The 17,444-nt window shown below is 36.9% G+C and overlaps 1 protein-coding gene across 1 annotated transcript in view; it reads left to right on the plus strand.

Moving 5' to 3' along the window:
* Positions 1-5,037, plus strand: part of LOC115483304 (nephrin) — a 78,058-nt gene extending 73,021 nt beyond the window's left edge. Inside the window, exon 19 of the mRNA XM_030224668.1 lies at positions 4,290-5,037. Coding sequence (XP_030080528.1) covers positions 4,290-4,940 — 651 coding nt within the window. The 3' untranslated portion in view covers positions 4,941-5,037. The remainder of the gene's footprint in view (positions 1-4,289) is intronic.
* Positions 5,038-17,444: the final 12,407 nt, after the last annotated feature.

Raw genomic sequence — 17,444 nt, forward strand, 5'->3', positions numbered from 1 at the left:
AGGAACTTTTAGAACAGTGAATATTTTATATAATTAGTTTAATTAGTGAATCAAATAATCAAATATGAACTGGCCTTCAAATGAGCTCTATATCTATCTCTATATGCCTTGGCATTAATAATCCATTTATAATTATTTTTGAGAGACATTTATGCAATTAAATATAGTTGAGCTACGTTGCGTATGCGCAATATGCATATCTTATGTCTGTCTCTATTTGTACTGTTGCGGCTGCAATTGTTAATTAATATACAAATTTTTTGTATGTGTAATAATTGAAATTTATAATCGTAAAAAGATTCTATTCACATTTCTCTGTATATATGAATTAAAATTTATAGACGCTTAACGTCTACACATGCAACATGCACTGCGAGTATTTCAGATTTCACTTCAGGCAATTAGTTTGCCTTGAATCAATGCAACTTAGAAGTTAAAAGTTTTCTATATTAGTGACTTTCTGTCATTGGCTGTCAGAATTAGTCAACTTTTAAGTCAAAGCATTGCCTCTATGCAGCTTCAAAAGGGAAAAGAAAGTCGTATCGGAAATATGGAATATAATTAAAGAAACGGCAGCCCGAGCGGAACAGGAATCGCTTGGAAAGTGGGAAAAATGCGTTTGAAGCCAGCAGCTCAGTGATTGCCTCTGCATTTGCATTGGCATTTGATTGACTCGGCTTTTGGCTATCTATGTTTATTGGCCTGGCTTGGAACGTTTCGAATTACTGCCTCGTGCCAGGTTTATTTTGTTGGTTATTATTAGCCACGCTGTCAATTTTGTGTGCTCCACTTTCTTTTATGCGGCTTTTGGTTTGCTTTTGGGTTTTTTCCTTACGCCAAAAAAACCAATCAAATACTCAAATTGCCAAATTGCTAAACAAAAGTGTGGACAACCGCAGCACGGGCATCAAATTCCAATTCAAAAAATGAAAGAAAAAAAAACTAAAAACCCCAAGCCAAAACCTCAGACTGAAACCCCAAAGCATGCCAAAGGGTGTTTATTAAAAAAAGCTTTTAAACTGTCAGAGCGGGCGCACGGATTGCCGCCCCTCTATTCGGGAGTTATAAATAAAAGCCATTCACTAAGTCCTGGGATAATGCGGCAAGCACTGCTGGTATTGCAACCAAACAACAGGCAACAGGCAACCAGCCCCGAGCTAGCGACAAGGTAATTGCGAGCTACTCTCCTTATTTCGCCCGTTAACAAACACAATACATCATGTCGAGCTAACCATAATCAATCAATATTCTCAGTATTTTTATATTGCTCCACAGACGGCGGGCTGTAGCGGAGCGGGACGGGACGGGACGGGACTTTGTGGCCGTAAATCAGTTGAATGTGATTGAATGTGCAACATGTGTGCGCTATAAGTTTTATAGAAAAGGAAAATACAATAGAAAAGTTCCTGAGAAATCTTGAATATGCAGAGTGTGGCATTACGAGGAGGGTGGGAGGTGCAAGCAGCGAAAGAGAGAGAGAGAGAGAGGGACAGTGAAGAGAGCTGTCAGCTCTCTGAATGATGCTTCTTAATAATGCTGATAAAATGTTTATAGCGTGTAGAATGAGGCGTGGCTGGCTCTATAATGTTGAAGTATTTCTGATCAGAAGCATTTGTCTATACGTCTATTGAAGTCTTTCAGAGCTGAAGACTTAAAAGACTCATTTTATCTCTCATCTCATTCTATTGATGTTAGCTTTAGTTCGTTGAGCATTTACACACGTTGTAAGAGCTAGCGACACCAAAAAGTTCTACGTTTTGTATAAACAAAATCCTTAAAGCTTCTAGTACCTAAAAAAAACCTTAATATTAGCTATTCAAATGATGCTGCCGAACTTCGAAGAGAGTTTGTTTTTTTTTAGTATATTTTCACATATTCAATGGAATTATAAGCAAGCCTGACCACAGCATTAAAACTTGTATTAAATTTATAAGTTAGCTGAACTAAAATATGGTAATCTGAAGCCTTTGAGTACTAACAAATTTGAGTGAAATTTATTTAATTTATGTTTAAAATATTTCAAGAGCATTTTCTTATTTTAAAAAAGAGTTTATCTTAACAGAATTTTCTGATAAGATTTGTGATATAATGAGCTCTCATAGTTATCACAGTTAAACAGGTCAAGTTATATAAGCTAGGTCTATCAAAATTGTAAATTAAAATATTTATAAAATTTTCCTACCACAATAAATTAATTTGTTTTTCATATGTTGAACATTTCTAAAACGCAATTCACACAGTTTTCACATTTCCGATTCATATCAAATATTCCACTTTTATTTTAAGTAAAAACAATTAAAACATTTATATACAATTATAATTTTAATAAATGCATAAATTTGGGACAGCGAATGTGTTTGCACTATTTATTATTTCTTTAAAATATTCCCATTCTGGCTTTTTTGTTGTTGGCTTTCATTATATATGCAAAATGGGCGGAGCTGTGCATCTGCGCTCGCTCAACCATTTGTTTTCATTTCATTAAATTTGCAATTAGAGTTCATTTATGGATTTCGGTTTCGACTGGTCGAGATACCCGGCATTAACATAAGCTGTTCCGAGTGCGATTAGAATGCTCCCTGCTCCTGACCATATGGCCAGCAGAGAACAACCAATGAATATCCATATCTGTCATATATACTATATATATATATAAATATTATAGCATATATGCAAATAGTTCACTAATCTGACCTGAAAACTGAAACAGAACACACTAAGTCTATGCCCAATGTCAAACCAAAATTAATGTTAAATAGATGGAAGTGTTTTAGTGGTGTGTACTCGGCTAAGATATATCCTGTAAATAAAGAAATGAAGGTCGTGCCAGTGCAAATGTTTAAGGAGAAAGGGCTTAGTAATGTGTGCTCTACTACTAGATACCCTGCACTCAACTAACTTCAGTGTTTCAAGATACAACTGTAATTGCTTAAAAAGTAGATAGTCGACTAGAACATACCCTGCGACTGAATAACCTGAGTATTACAGGTGCGCAGAAATGTTTTAGAGGGAAGCTATAGACTAGAACATACCCGGTACTTAGATAATTAATGTTGAACACGTTAAAGTGTTTAAAGTATGTGCTCAACTACGACTACCCTGTAAAAGAGACAGCCGTCATTGATTAAAATTCTATTGAATTGTCAAATAAACAGCTCTACGAACATATATTCATTCATACCTTCGCCCATTGCTTTTTTTACACTGCATAAAGAACATTTTGAGGAGATAAACGCCAGCCTGGGCTGCTGGGCACTTGGGGCAGTAAATGGAATTTCGCTGCACTGATGTCAATTACATTTAAATTACCAGCAGGCGGCGCGGGGGCGTGACGCGTGCGCATATTGGGCATAACTCAATTCGTTAATTAAATAATTTTAAATATTGGCAAACATAACGCAAACAGGAGCAACGTGGCAATGGCAAACTGCGCAGCAACAACTGTGGGCAATGCAATTCAGCAATTCGGCAATTCGGTAATCGCATCGAGAGATTTTCAATTAGAATTTCCAATTCAACTGCCAAATATAAAAGAAATGCTTTTTTCTATAATCAAGCGTTCGCTTTTCGTGCATTCACAATATTTTCGACTGGCTGTTCACAATTTGGATAAAAATGTGAATACGCTTGAAATCATAATAGGATTAAAGTTCATTAAGCATATGAATATAAATGAATCTACACACAACACAGCCCAAATACGATAAGATGTACTTAGCATTGATTTATCGCAAAACAAATAACATAATTGAATATAGTGTTTTTATTATAGTTAGCAAATTGGTTTGGAGCATTATAAAATTTAAATAACGATTTTGATTAGACTATTTTGATTTTTGTGTTGAGCTTCATGTTGCTGGCTGTTTGCCAGTCTCTCTGCTATCAATTTTAGACAACTAAATATTAATAAGTATCTTTTAAACTTTTATAAGCCCAAGTCCAAATAGGTCTTAACTAAATATCAACTACTGATTCGTCGTCAGCTAGGCTATAACAAGTTGAGAATTCTATTTTTGACTTTAAAAATTTGCATGTAAATTAACATAAACTCTATAGACATATCCTTTAGTTGCTTCTAGCTTTTTATACTGACACTTTAAATTGTATAGAAATTTCGTCTAAACAAGTTAGTGTTTTAGCCTAGTTACACTGGCAAATTGCTGAATGCCGCTGCCAAAATAGCAGCGACTGTAGCTGGCTGGCATACAATATTTATTGCCCAGTGCAAAGCTTCCAGCTGAGTGATTCTTATGCATGTTTCTAACTTTTCTATGCACATCTGCTTGCAGGCAGCGGCCATGACGACGACTACGGCGCTGTCCAGTGATCCGGCGAATCCGCCGGTCACCTACAACCAGATCAATGCACAGCGCGCGCAGCTGCTGGCCGCCGTTGCAGCGGTTGGCGGTGGCTGCAGCAGCACCGTCATCTCGCCCAGCAGCAGCATGATGGGCAGCCTGGGCATGGGCATGGGTATGGGTGGCGGGAAGCCGTTGACACTTGGCATGGGTGGCACCATCATTGGATCGCCCACATCGCTCTCCTCGACCTCGACGCTGGCAGCGCATTTACAGCCGGCGCACAGCAGCGGCGTCGGCACTCTGCCGCCCGGCCTGGGCAGCGGCGGTGGCTATATACTGAATGCCTATGCTAGTGGCAGGCTGCAGCATACGCAGGGTCACACGGCCACCTTGAATCGCCATCAACATCAACAGCAGCAGCACCACCACCAACAGCAGCATCATCATCAGCAGCAGCAGCATCAGCCTGGGTCCGGTTCCAGCTTGCTGCTGGGCAGTGTGGGCAGCGTTATGGGCGTGGGCGTCACCTCGACAACAACCACCTCATGCAACTCGTCCCAGGATTTGGATGACAACATCAATATAAATGCGATAAAGGATTGCCTCATGACGCAACGTGTGCCCGAAAGCTGCGTCTAAGTGGCGAATTATAAAGTCTAGACTCTAGACCTTCGACTATAGCGCTACGGTTAAGAGAAGCAGACGTACACACCTAGATCTAGACCTAGACTAGATAGTCAGCTAATCGTGTTAATTATATATATATATATATATAAAGATATATATGTGTGTAAGTAGTTGTATGTATATATAAATATGTCATAGTTCTGTTCTCGTTAAGGTGCTGTGCATAGCTAAGTTCTATTCCTTATGACCATCTGGCATATCTTCCGCATAGATTTCAGGGCATATCCTTTCCCAATATCAGAAGCGAAATACCGATAAACGCATATCCACAAATCAGTTATTGAATCATATCAGTATATATATACTATATAAATGTATAGTTGAAACCAGAAATGCGACTCAGTCAATAAATCGATAAGTTATCGATTACATATCGACAAATGGATATCATTCAGTAAAATTTGCAATTCAGTTTAAAGCAAAATTATAGCTGCATAGCTATAGAAGATGTTCATATTCAGTTCTTCTACTATTCGAATATGTTGGCTATATCTCTTTAGATCGGAATATCCTTTTTAAAAACTGAAAATTCTCAACATTTACATTAACAGAAAAAGGAAAAGTAGATTAAAAAAAACTCTAAGAAGAAATCAGTAAGAATAATAAATAAAATTAAGGCAACTTCAACAAGACTCTGAAACTTAGTAGAAAATTTTATTTGTAGCAAAAATGTTCCCAGAGAAGAAAGGAAATCCGCAGAGATCGGAGATAGAAGTATTACGATTAGGTTTACTTGTAAATAAATAAACTCCTGCATAGTTAAATACTTGTATAAAGCAAATCTATATGTAGACTATGATTTTTGTTGTATTTGTATGTATATTTATCGATATATTGCTAACTGCTAACTGTAAATGCAGTTCTATTCGGTGTGAGAGTACCCGTCATCAGATCGGGAATGTCCTGCATAGTAAAAGTAAATATATATATATATATATATATATATATATAGAAAAAGTAAAGATAAAGATGATGCAAATTGTTAAAGCGCATTGCGCTTAAGCAGAATTTAATGAGAGTTTTAGTTAAAAGAAAGTGTGTTAGGTTAAAAAAAAAAACAGAAAATCTATGCATACAAATTGGTAAATCAATTAACTAAGTCATCAAAAGTGTGACAAAAAATATGAATACTAAGAAAATGGTAAAAATAAAATTATTAATTATTATAAAAATATTCAAATTCGTTTTATTTCCAACGAGGTGAAATCATGAACGCAGCTCAAGTCTTTTTGAGAGCTTATGGGTAAGTACATTATATTTATCGATTGATTAAATGCAATCGATCAGGAATGCGTATAATTTTCCAGACATTCAAAAAGAATCTGCCTTGGAAAATCAGCAACTTTTTGAAACTTTCCATAGACTCTTTGAGGAAACTTAACAAATATTCAAACAATTAAATGTTTCTATCGTATATCGATAGTTGTGCTCATTCACAGTAGGATCTATTATGGGATAATATAGTCAATGCATCTATCGAATAATTAAAAGATCGATAATTGAGTAATAATAATAGATGCAAGCTTCGTGAGTAATAAATATTTATCAAATATCACAACTCACGAAAGACTCGTTAGAAAATATGCTTATGAGCAATCGAACATCGATAAGTTGCTATATATGCAAAATCAAAGAACTTTCAGTCGTTGGCTCAATCTGAGAACATTAGCAAAAGCTTAAGTAATTATCGAATATCGCAACTATCGATAATATAGCAGTTTCCTTAGCTACTCAGTATTTTAGGTACTTTGATAAGATATAAGCGTTAGTAAATTGACAAAGCTGTGATCGATTATCGATAAATTAGCTGTCAGTGCTTGATCAAATCGAAATCCTTCATCTGAACTCCTACATGAACTCTTCGAGTAAACAAAATTAATATTGAAACTATTCAATGTGACTATCGAATCACAATTATCGATAATTAAAGAGCAAACAGTTGTTTACAAACTTTCTTAGCATACAAAACTTATACGAACTTAACTCTTTGATTAAATACAAGCAATTAAAACTATACGAAATCTATCGTATTTGGCAGGTATCTTTAATTTGGCAGCGTTAGCTGGTCTCCCTCAGCAATAAAAAACTTTTTACTTTCTTATTCATTTATCACACGTTCAAATATAATTTTGGGTGACCCACATCCACAGCTGGACCAATTAAAACCGCTGTTCAAATACGTGCCACAGCTCTGGGGGCCAAACCGCAGTTGGCCAACATACCACACTTGATAAGCCGCAAGAGCTGTTGCCGAGGCAAGTGGGGGACGAAAAAAACTATTTTAAATTTCATATGGTCTCGACTCGGCTCATTAGCAAATCAAATTTATACAAGACACGAGATATATTTCTGGCCAAGTCAGGCAGGCAGCTCGAAACTCAAGCCACCCAAGCGACGAACCACCCATGGTTGACCACACGAAACTTTTTGGACTGTAACAAAATTGACAGGAAAAGTGAAACTTGCCTTTGATTTGTGGGCATGCCATGGAAAAATGCCTCTGCCGACAAGTTTTAGGGATTCATTTGGGTTTTGGATAATTGGAAACCGCGCTGACAGCTTGCACCCAGCTCTGGCGCTCTTTTCCTTGTGTGTGGCTCACACGCTCTTAACCTATATAGAAACACCAATTGACACCAAGGCGAACACGTGGCGCAATCTACTTAATTTGTAGTGAAACACTTTGCCGAGCCATATAATTATCGAACTTAAGTTGTTTGTCCTATTCAATTACTCGATAAATATAACGTGCAGCCCGAATTATAATGTTGCATTCGAAATAGTTCGAAAATTAATTAAGAAATATTTTTATATAGCAAACACATGTTACATCATCTGCCTCTATTCTCATAGCTAACTTTTCCATTAATTAAATTGAATTTTCATTTACTAATCAGGTTGAATGGTAGACAGATGGCTAAAGAGAGTAAAGTGATTTCAATCTTTTGCTAATTTCAGCACATTCGTATCTGTCTGCTCGGCTTGGCTGCCTATAAAGTTATCAGGCTCGGCTAGCCTCAGTTTCTCTAATTTATCTAGATACATATATCTATTACCCAATCCAGGCTACACCGGGGCACTTCAATTCACTTCCGTTACGATTTTGCTGACTTCCGTTTGCCCATTTACGCCAGTGTTGGCAACGCGAGCGCGCCTAATAGAAAACTGTTCACACGTGCTGCAAATTACACAGTTTGAAATCCCAACCACTCGACTAGCCCCACACGCACACCCACACAGCCAGTGGCTTTTCCCACAGACAGTCAGTCCGTGTGGTCAATAAATGTAAATAAAATGGACGCGAATGCCTATCCAAAGCGCCACGCCCCATTCGTCGGGTGTTATCTGAGCAAAAACAGAGCAAAAGAGAAGGAAACTTTTATAGGAATTGCATAGCGAAAATGGCAACAAAATTATGCAGGTAATTTATGTATTTGTTTTTGTTGTTTTTGTTGTTTTTGTTTTCTGTGGTTTCATTTTTACAAAATTTTTTTCGCTGCGCATTTATCGATTTTGGTCCGTGTGAAAATTAAATTCCCATTTGAAGCTGCTCTGACCCGACTATAAAGTTTTGTTAGACGTCCCTCCGCTTCCATTCGTTGCGTCGGCCCAAAATTGAATTGAAGCGCGCTGTATAAATCAGCGGCTCAATAAAATCTAATAGTCCCGGGCAGATTGCGGCGCGGCACGCACCCTGAAAGCTCAGTGCGAACCAACGCCAAACGCTGGCTACAACTTTGGGTACGACCACATAAATTAACAGACGCTGGTGACGAACATTCGGCAACAAGGACGTGAACGTCGTCCTTGACAGTGGCAACGGCAGAGCGCGCCGTACAAAATAAAACAGCAGAGCAGACCAAAGGCCCCAAGAGATCCTTGATTAGCCGAAACAGTCATGCTCTAGTTAACCGAATTCAGTCGAGCTTATTCAGTCAAAGACAACAAACAAACTTCATGGAAGATCCTTTGCCACAGATTTTTCTATTATATGACCATGTCTAGGAATGAGACAAAACAAAAATAGTTAGTCAAAGTTTGAAAAAAAAATAATGGATAATTAAAAAATCATTGTATTTTAATCATAGAAGTCATAAAAGAAAACTTATATAATGATATAAGAACTAGCAGAAAGGAAATGCTATATATAATTATTACTTAAAGCTATACAAGTTTTTTATATAATATACATATAATTTTAATTATTTTTTTAATATTATTAAGAAATGGAAAGCCAACAGCTTAATACAGTCATATTATATTACGCTATATACAAATTTATATTTTATTTATTTTTTTAGTATTTTTTATTTAATATATTTTATTTTATTTAATTATTTTTAGTTTGCTTTTATATATCTTCGTCTCATAAATTTTATATATAATTTAAATCAATGAAACATATGCTCAATTTATAAATTTATTAACATAGTTCAGTTGAGCAGCAGAAATATTTTAAATCAAAAGCTGAGTTAGTTCAGCAGAAACCAGAATTTTCATTCTCTAATTAAAAGCATCTTTAATTAATTAAATAAGCCTCAAGCTTCTTAAATCTTCTAAATCAAATACTGAGCTTGCTCAGAGAAAACCTGCATGAGAATATAAAAAATACATCATAAAAAGAGTAATAAGATTTAGTAATAAGAGATTTAGTAACTAGAGTAGAGTAGAGTAAATTGATTTATGCATATTGAGTAAAACTAATTTTTATTCCTAACTCTCAACTTTTCCAAATACAAAGCTGAACTCACTTTAAGCTGTAAGAACTCGCGCTTAAGTCAAAGAACTGAAATTTCACTTCTCAAGCGAAGCTTGTCAAATCTCATAACAAATTCAATGCAATCGCTTTGGCCAGAGTATGCAAAAGGGCAACTGGAGCCGTTTGGCAAATTAACTAATGACCCCATATTAGGTGCCAGGCATCTTTGCGAGCGGGCGGGGAGGTTGCTTCTATCAAAGGGGAGGGAGTTAGAGTGTGTGGCAGAGGATGGGGGAAAGCATTAGGAAATGTTGGCTGGCGCGTTTGTTTAATTGTCGTGCGACCCGCTTTTTGCTCGTTTTAATGAGTCAATTTAAATTCCGATTTCGATTGTGGGCCACACACACACACAGACACAGAGCGCACAGCTGACGTGAGGCTGCGGGCAAATCGATGTTCATTAGCAGAAGGCGCCATGGCCACACCATGCCCACAAAGCAACAAGAAGAAGAAGACGAAGGAGACAGAATGAGTGTTTTTATCAGTCACATTGTCAACGCAATTAGCTGCAGCTTTACAATTTTGATTGCTTTCGGGTTTGCACTGATGCAAAAGGCCTTGAAACTTCAATTTAAATACAAATATATGAACTAATTTTTGTTATCTTTTGAAATATTTCAATTTATTTTAATTAAAAACCAGCCACAAGTTTTTTTAGCTAAATTAACGAACAAAACATTTGCAATTCAATACTATTTATGCTTACCTAATTGACCCAAAGGGTATTATGGTGCAGGCATCGATTGAACGTGTGCAGGTAAGTTCTATATTTGGTTTTTTCCTTTTATTACGATGATTTTCACTATTTCAGTTTCAGAACATTTTATATGTATTTGCATTTATTAAAATATGTGTGACTTTTTATATTTTAAGTAAAATAAAACTGATGAAAATCACGTAAAATAAGTTTACTCAAATTTAAAGCTTAAATAAATATTTTTAAAACATTAGATAAATTTCGAAAAAATTAATTCATGAGACTGACAACGCATGCAAATATTTATAAATTATAAGAAACATTTTAAAATAATTAATTAATGAAATTTCTAAGCATGTTTTAATATATATTATTAAATTTATGTAAATATTATGTTAAAAATAGTATTTATTTAAATTAATTTTTAAATTAAATATATTATATAACAAATAAAATATATAATTATTAATATTTTAATATATATTATTAATTTTTTTTATATATTTTAATATCAATATTAAATATTAAAATAGTGAAATATAAAAAATTATATTTTAAAATTTTTTTTAATTATATATACGCGGCATACGAAAGGGTATTTGTTAGTCAACCTCACTCAACTATAATACCTCTTTCTATTTTTTGCTTAGTTTTTATTTGCATAGCAGCTCTAATTAAAACATCAGAGTTTTATTATTTGATTTATTATAAGCATATGACGCATAACAACAACAACAACAACAACAATAGTAAGTGACAAACGCATGTATAATTGCATATTTGAACTCAATTAACCGTTGGCTTGACCGCGCGACATTTGTAAAGGGGTTTGTCAAAGGAGTGCAGAGTGTCAAGCGAGCAGAAAGAGCTGGTTAAAGAGAGAGTGGGAGAGAGAGAGAGAGAGCGAGAGTGGATGCCGCCTTGGTGGTCGTCTGCCATAAATTTGCCTCTACGCACTCACTCAACTTGACCCCGAGCGTGCGAGAGAGCGACAAGGATATGTTGTTAGGCGCAGCGCTGCATGAAATGAAATTTAGCGCAACGGCCTCTTTCCATACTTTGTTTTTATTTATATTTTTTTATTTTTCTTTTTTATATATGCTGGCCAAAACAATTTATGGCTAAGCGCGCATGTTGGCCTAAAAATGTATATACATATAAACTTATGTAAGGCTTACACACATGTGCACACGTATGTACACACACATATATGTATATAAATATCGCTATATAGAAACACGTCAATAAATTACAGGCCCCAAAGCCTGAGACGTAGCCAAGTTGAACTAATGGCCCCCTTCAAGCCCAGCAGGCGGCAATAAAACGAAGACGCAGAATTCAACTGAAATTTAGATACCCTGCAGAGTAGAAGATTGAGACAAGCTTAGGAATATATGCACTTAAAACTGAAAACGGTGATGATCTATGGCTTGTTGCAAATACAGCTGCTGCCCGTCGCTCTGAAGTTTGTTGCCTGATCTCTGCCTTCAATAAGCGCAAGTTCAAAATTTGCTTGAATATATAACATGACTTTCAGGCAATACCTTATTTAAGGGTATTAAAAAAGCATAGCAACACGAAATATAAATTTAAATTCTGTGTCAACATGCAGCTAAGCATTGATAGAGGGGCGGGTGGGCGAGGCTATGCGTTCGCTGAAGTAGGCTCTACAATTTATGCAAAAACGCGACAACATTAAAATAACAACAACAGCAGCAGCAGCAGCAGCAACAGCGGCGGCAACAAGCAGTCGTAACTGTATGCGTGTGTGTTAATTAAAATGCCTTAATTAAAATAATTTCAAATATTTGCGCAAAACAAGAGACAGCGAAAGAGAGAGAGAGAGAGAGAGAGGGAGAGAGTAAAAGAGAGACTGAAAGAATCAGAAACTTTTTGCGCTCATTGACTGGCGCAGAGATTGACAAGCATGACAGAGGCAACTGGCACGCCCCCAAAGACCAATTTCGCCCCCAAACACCCACACACACACAGAGGGCGCTGCTGCCCCAAACGTATTAAAAACTTTACAATTTTGCAGTATAGTCAAGTTTAATTTTTTGGTTGAGTTCATGCGAAAATTGCAAAAATCATATTCCAACTGTTTGGCAAGCCATCAAAGGTATGGCCAGGCATCAGGTTGCAAGGCAGCTAAGGGGATGATGGAGACATATATGTATGTATATCTATATGTGTGTGTGAGTGTGTTCAGCTGCTAGGGTAAAGGTTTTAGACCGCAGCGCAACGTAAATCGAAATGACAGAAAAAAGAAAATTGTAAATGAAAACTGCAGTTGGTCAGAGACGAGAGAGAGAGAAGGGCCGGGGCAGCGACAGTGAAAGGGGCAGCGCAACATGTGTGCATGATCTGTAGCCCCTGTAGACCCTGCTATAGATTTATTTGCAAATTGAAAAAATATTCCATAAACAGTGCTGACTGCAAGTCTTTGAACGGCCAGAGCCGTCAGCCGGAACAGCAGCAGCAATTGTCTAGCGCAGCCCAAACCCTGACCAGCTTTGGCCTTAAGTACTCTCGACTCCAGTATTTTCGTTTGCTCGTCGTATCTGTTTCTTTTTAATGTCTTATCTACGTGGGTTGCCTTTTCAAATTAAGCAACAAATTTAACACAAAACACACGCGCAGTGCATAAAAACCAACAGACAAAAGGAAAAAAAAAAACAAGAAGAGGAAAAAAGGAGCAAACAATACGAAATACTTTCAACTGTTGAAATCTACACAGAACTGCCCCCGACCCCAGCCATACTCAACCACAACCTCCACTTGGAAGAAAAACCCCAGCAGGAGTCATAATTATACCCGGCCCATCGTGCTGTGCACGGCACGCAAAACATTTTTTGTAATTATCTCTCTAAAAACCAAAACAACACAAAAAAATAAAAAATACAAAAAGGGGGAAGCACTTGCAACAAAAAACAACGTAAGTGTGGTCTAGTCGAGAATGCCAGACTAGCAGATACCCTGACTTCCGCTTTGAGCTGCTCATATCTTGAACTGTTTCTTTAACTTTATTTTCTTTATTTTTTTTTTTTTATTTTTATCTTTTTATTCTTTATCTTTCTAGTCAAGAATTCCAGACTAAAAGATGCCCTGACTTCCGCTGTGAGCTGCTCATATCTTGAATAGTTTCATTATCTTTCTGCCAGACTAGTAGATACATCAACTACCACTTTGAGTTGCTGATATCATTAACATTTTCTTTATCTTTCTTTATATTTTTTTCTGTTCTTTATCTTTATTTTTTTTAATAATTTATTTTCTTTTTTAATTTAATAAATTCAAAGTTTTAAACATTTTTAGTTATTTTCTTTATATTTTAGAACATCAAAACTAATTCTCTGAGCTGCTAAACACTTCTCTAAAGACAATGAAGTGTCTGCCTTTTTTGAGATTCTCTGATCTGCTGAAGATATCTGCCTACAAGGAATGTCTGAGCTGTACAACTTCTCATGTACCTAGCTCTTACTTCCATAGCTTGGTCTATACTGCTTCGACATTCATTTCTTGTTGACTGGTTCAGTGTAGTCTCTATTCGGCCAGATATTTGAGTTGCTTGTTGTACCAGCCAACCATCAGTAATTTCAGATTTTAATTAGACTGAGTACAATTTTGATATGGCAACGCATAGACACAGCTGTGCTTAGAGTATTTGGGGAAACACAAATAGCAAGCAAATGAAGTTATTGCAGCGCACGTGATGCAAGAGCCAAGCAAAAAAAAGGGTCCCACAAATGACTGCTCGGAATTTAAAACCCTTTTCGTATCTTAGTGTAATGTGTGTGTGCGAGTGTGTGTGTGTTTGCGTATAATTAGCAAAAAATAAAAAGCAACAAAGTTTTCTCTCTTTTAATGAAATGTGCAGCAGCGACTACAAAATCTAAAATATTAGAAACAGTTGTAGATCTACAAAAAAGAATAAGTAATTTGCCAACTTTATATATATATATATATATATATACTCAATATATATTAAATTAAATGATATTCTAGAATTAACATAAAAAGTACGCTAATTAATTAAGAGCCTAATATTTATTGGGAGCTTAAGTAAATTGTATAAAATTTTCTTAGCTTTACGTTTGAAGTGCATGGTGAGAGTGAAACTGCCACACAACAAGTGAAATCAAGCATTTGACAAGTTGTGTGCGTGTGTGTGTGGCGTGGGCGTGGCTGCCAAAGGGCGTTGGTTGTTGTGCTTGCTTGCCTGCAACATTGTCACTTTATGGGTCAACGGTTTGGCTGCACTTATTGCTGTTATTGTTATGGTTAGTGTTGGCGCTGTTACGGGTTGAGCGAATGGCGATAATAAAGCAAACATATGACAGCAGCAGCAGCAGCAGTAGCAGCAGTAGCAGCAGTAGCCGCAGCAGCAACAACAAAGCTCTTGCAGCCAAAGGCAGCCAAGACGGGCAACCAATAAAGTCAAGAACAAAGTCATGAAAAACGTTGCCAAAAATGAAGAGCGCATCAGATACGGAAGCCAACGAGGCAGCTCTATGAGTGTGTGTGTGTGTGTGTTAGTGTGTGTCGTGTTATTATTATTTTTACTGCAAGGCATTCGCATAAAGGACATAATCATATTTTTCATCAAAGTCAGCAGCAGCGATAAAAACTACAACAAAAACGCACAACGACCGCAATAATACAAGCCACTAGCTGTGCATGTGTGTGTGTGTGTATGTATGTGTGTGTGAGCCATTGGCTGTCTCTTTCTCTGAGGGCGCAGCATATCTATTCTGCAGTTGCTGTCAACATTTTTCATATCATAAACACTTTTTGTCTTGATATTACCAACAATAACTTTTGCCCGCCACACACACACGCACACACACACATACTTTAATGCTTGTGTATGTGTGTCACGCCTTCTTTTTGCGTTTTGTTGTGGGCGTTCGTTCGCCTTGCCTTTGGCGCACTTCACGTTTGGCCCACATCGCCAAATGTCGACCTTGGCACAAGACACGTTGCGTGTTGGCCGTGCATGCGTGGCTGTGTGTGTGTGTGTGTGTGTGTGTGCTAGAGTGGGTGTGAATGTGTGGTCATATCGATGCCTGCGCTGGTGTTAATATACATGTGCATGTGTATGTGTATATGAATGTGTTTGAGCACATTTCTGGGCTCTTTAAGTTTCAGAAAACAAAGAGCTAACTGCAAATACTCCTAGCACTTATGAGTATAAATATATATATATGAGTATATATATGTATATATTTATATGTGTTTGTGAACAAAATTATTATTTACCACAGCTATAGGCAACAGTTTTTACCCAACTTGATACAAACTTATTCGCATTTCAAGCTCAAATCAATAATAGAAAACATTTGACATTTGATACTCAGTTATGTTTGGCCAATAGCTCTCCAATTAAATGTTGACAAGAGCTTAAAGCCTAAGACGCTTACGAAATGCAAGCAAATATGTATGTGCCAATAGCCAAAAAGCATTTGGGGTCGTCAGACAAAGCCATTTCCAATGCCAAGGCTGACCAAAGAACAATGTCTGGTTGACCAGTGCCACTAAGAACTCAGCCAAAGCCCATCATAACTGATATGCATATGTATATATATATCTATATATATCTATATATATATATATATGTGTGTGTGTGTGTTTGTGCACATATATGTCTATGTATTTAGCTCAGTCATAAGTCACAGTAGCCTAGGCGTGCAGTTGTTGGCTTGACAACAGGCTGCTTGGCCTATGTCTATTCATCTACACACACACACACACACATAGACCCTCACACACACACACACACACATACATGCGTGTCTTTATATATTTCTCTACTTATTTAAGCTAAGATTTTTAGCCCACGCCTTGGTTATCTTTACACAAACAACATTACAACATTTGTGTTGAAACAGGCAAATTAGTATTTATTGCCTTTTGCTGCCGCTGCTGCTGCTGCTGCTGCTGACATATTATTTTATTTGTTTAATTAATTTACAAAACAAGCAGCAAAGAAAAAAAAGCAAGCAGCAAAAGGCACAAAACACAATCAACAACAACAGGAACAAGCACAATAGCTAGCCTTCCCATTATGTCATATGGCATATGGCAGCTGTAATAAATAAGCATCTAGCAACAGATAACCAAAGACATTCCATGGAAAGAAAGGCGTCTCCGCCGACCCCGGCGAGCTCGTAAATTTTATGTGTAGTTTTGGGTTGATTTAATGGTCATTCCCCCCGCATGTATTTGCTGCGTTTCCCAACTGTCCACATAATTAAATCAACTAAATATTTAACGGCACATTTATTTGGCTTGCCTGCCATGTACTGCGCTGCCTGCCCCTTGCCCTAGAACGTTTTGCCCAGAATTTTTATTACATTGCTACGGCATTAAGTGGTCGAGCGTCGAGCGTCGAGCATCGAGAGTGTGAGTGAGGCAGCTCAAGTTCGAGTTCCATTCCTTGGCCAGCGTGCGGCCCCCCATAAATTAGCAATGGCTAAGCAAAATTGTATTAAGTAAATCATGTGGCAACGTTCACAACGGCCACGCCCACTGTCGTGCGTCTCTCCAGCTGGAAGCTATGTGGCTAGGCTACAGCATTTAATGCTTTACTAAATAATTATGAAGTGTTGATTTGACAAATGCTTTAACAAGCTTTAACTTTTGTCCAGAGTTCAATTAAAAAAGGTTTCTTCTATCAATTAATTTTTTTCTTTTTCTTTTTATATATTTAACATTATTATTTTTTTTAATTTCACTTGACTTCTGTCTGTTGCAGACAAAGTAAACTTGAAATACATTTGTCGATTGCATATTCATATATATTTATATTCAACTAGAGACTGAAGTTGCTGAGCATTGCGTGTGTATTCTTGTTGGATTTATTTCACGGCACATTTAATTCGAGCACGCGCTTGATGGCACAGCAAGAATATCCTTGACGATGCGACTGACAGCTTTGAGGACAATTCGACGACAGTTTGAGAAATATTGGGCGACGGGAGGACACAGCCACAGCCACAGA

This window comes from Drosophila hydei, unplaced genomic scaffold (assembly GCF_003285905.1).
Source record: "Drosophila hydei strain 15085-1641.00,03,60 unplaced genomic scaffold, DhydRS2 tig00008116-arrow-pilon, whole genome shotgun sequence".
Taxonomy (NCBI): Eukaryota; Metazoa; Arthropoda; class Insecta; order Diptera; family Drosophilidae; genus Drosophila; species Drosophila hydei.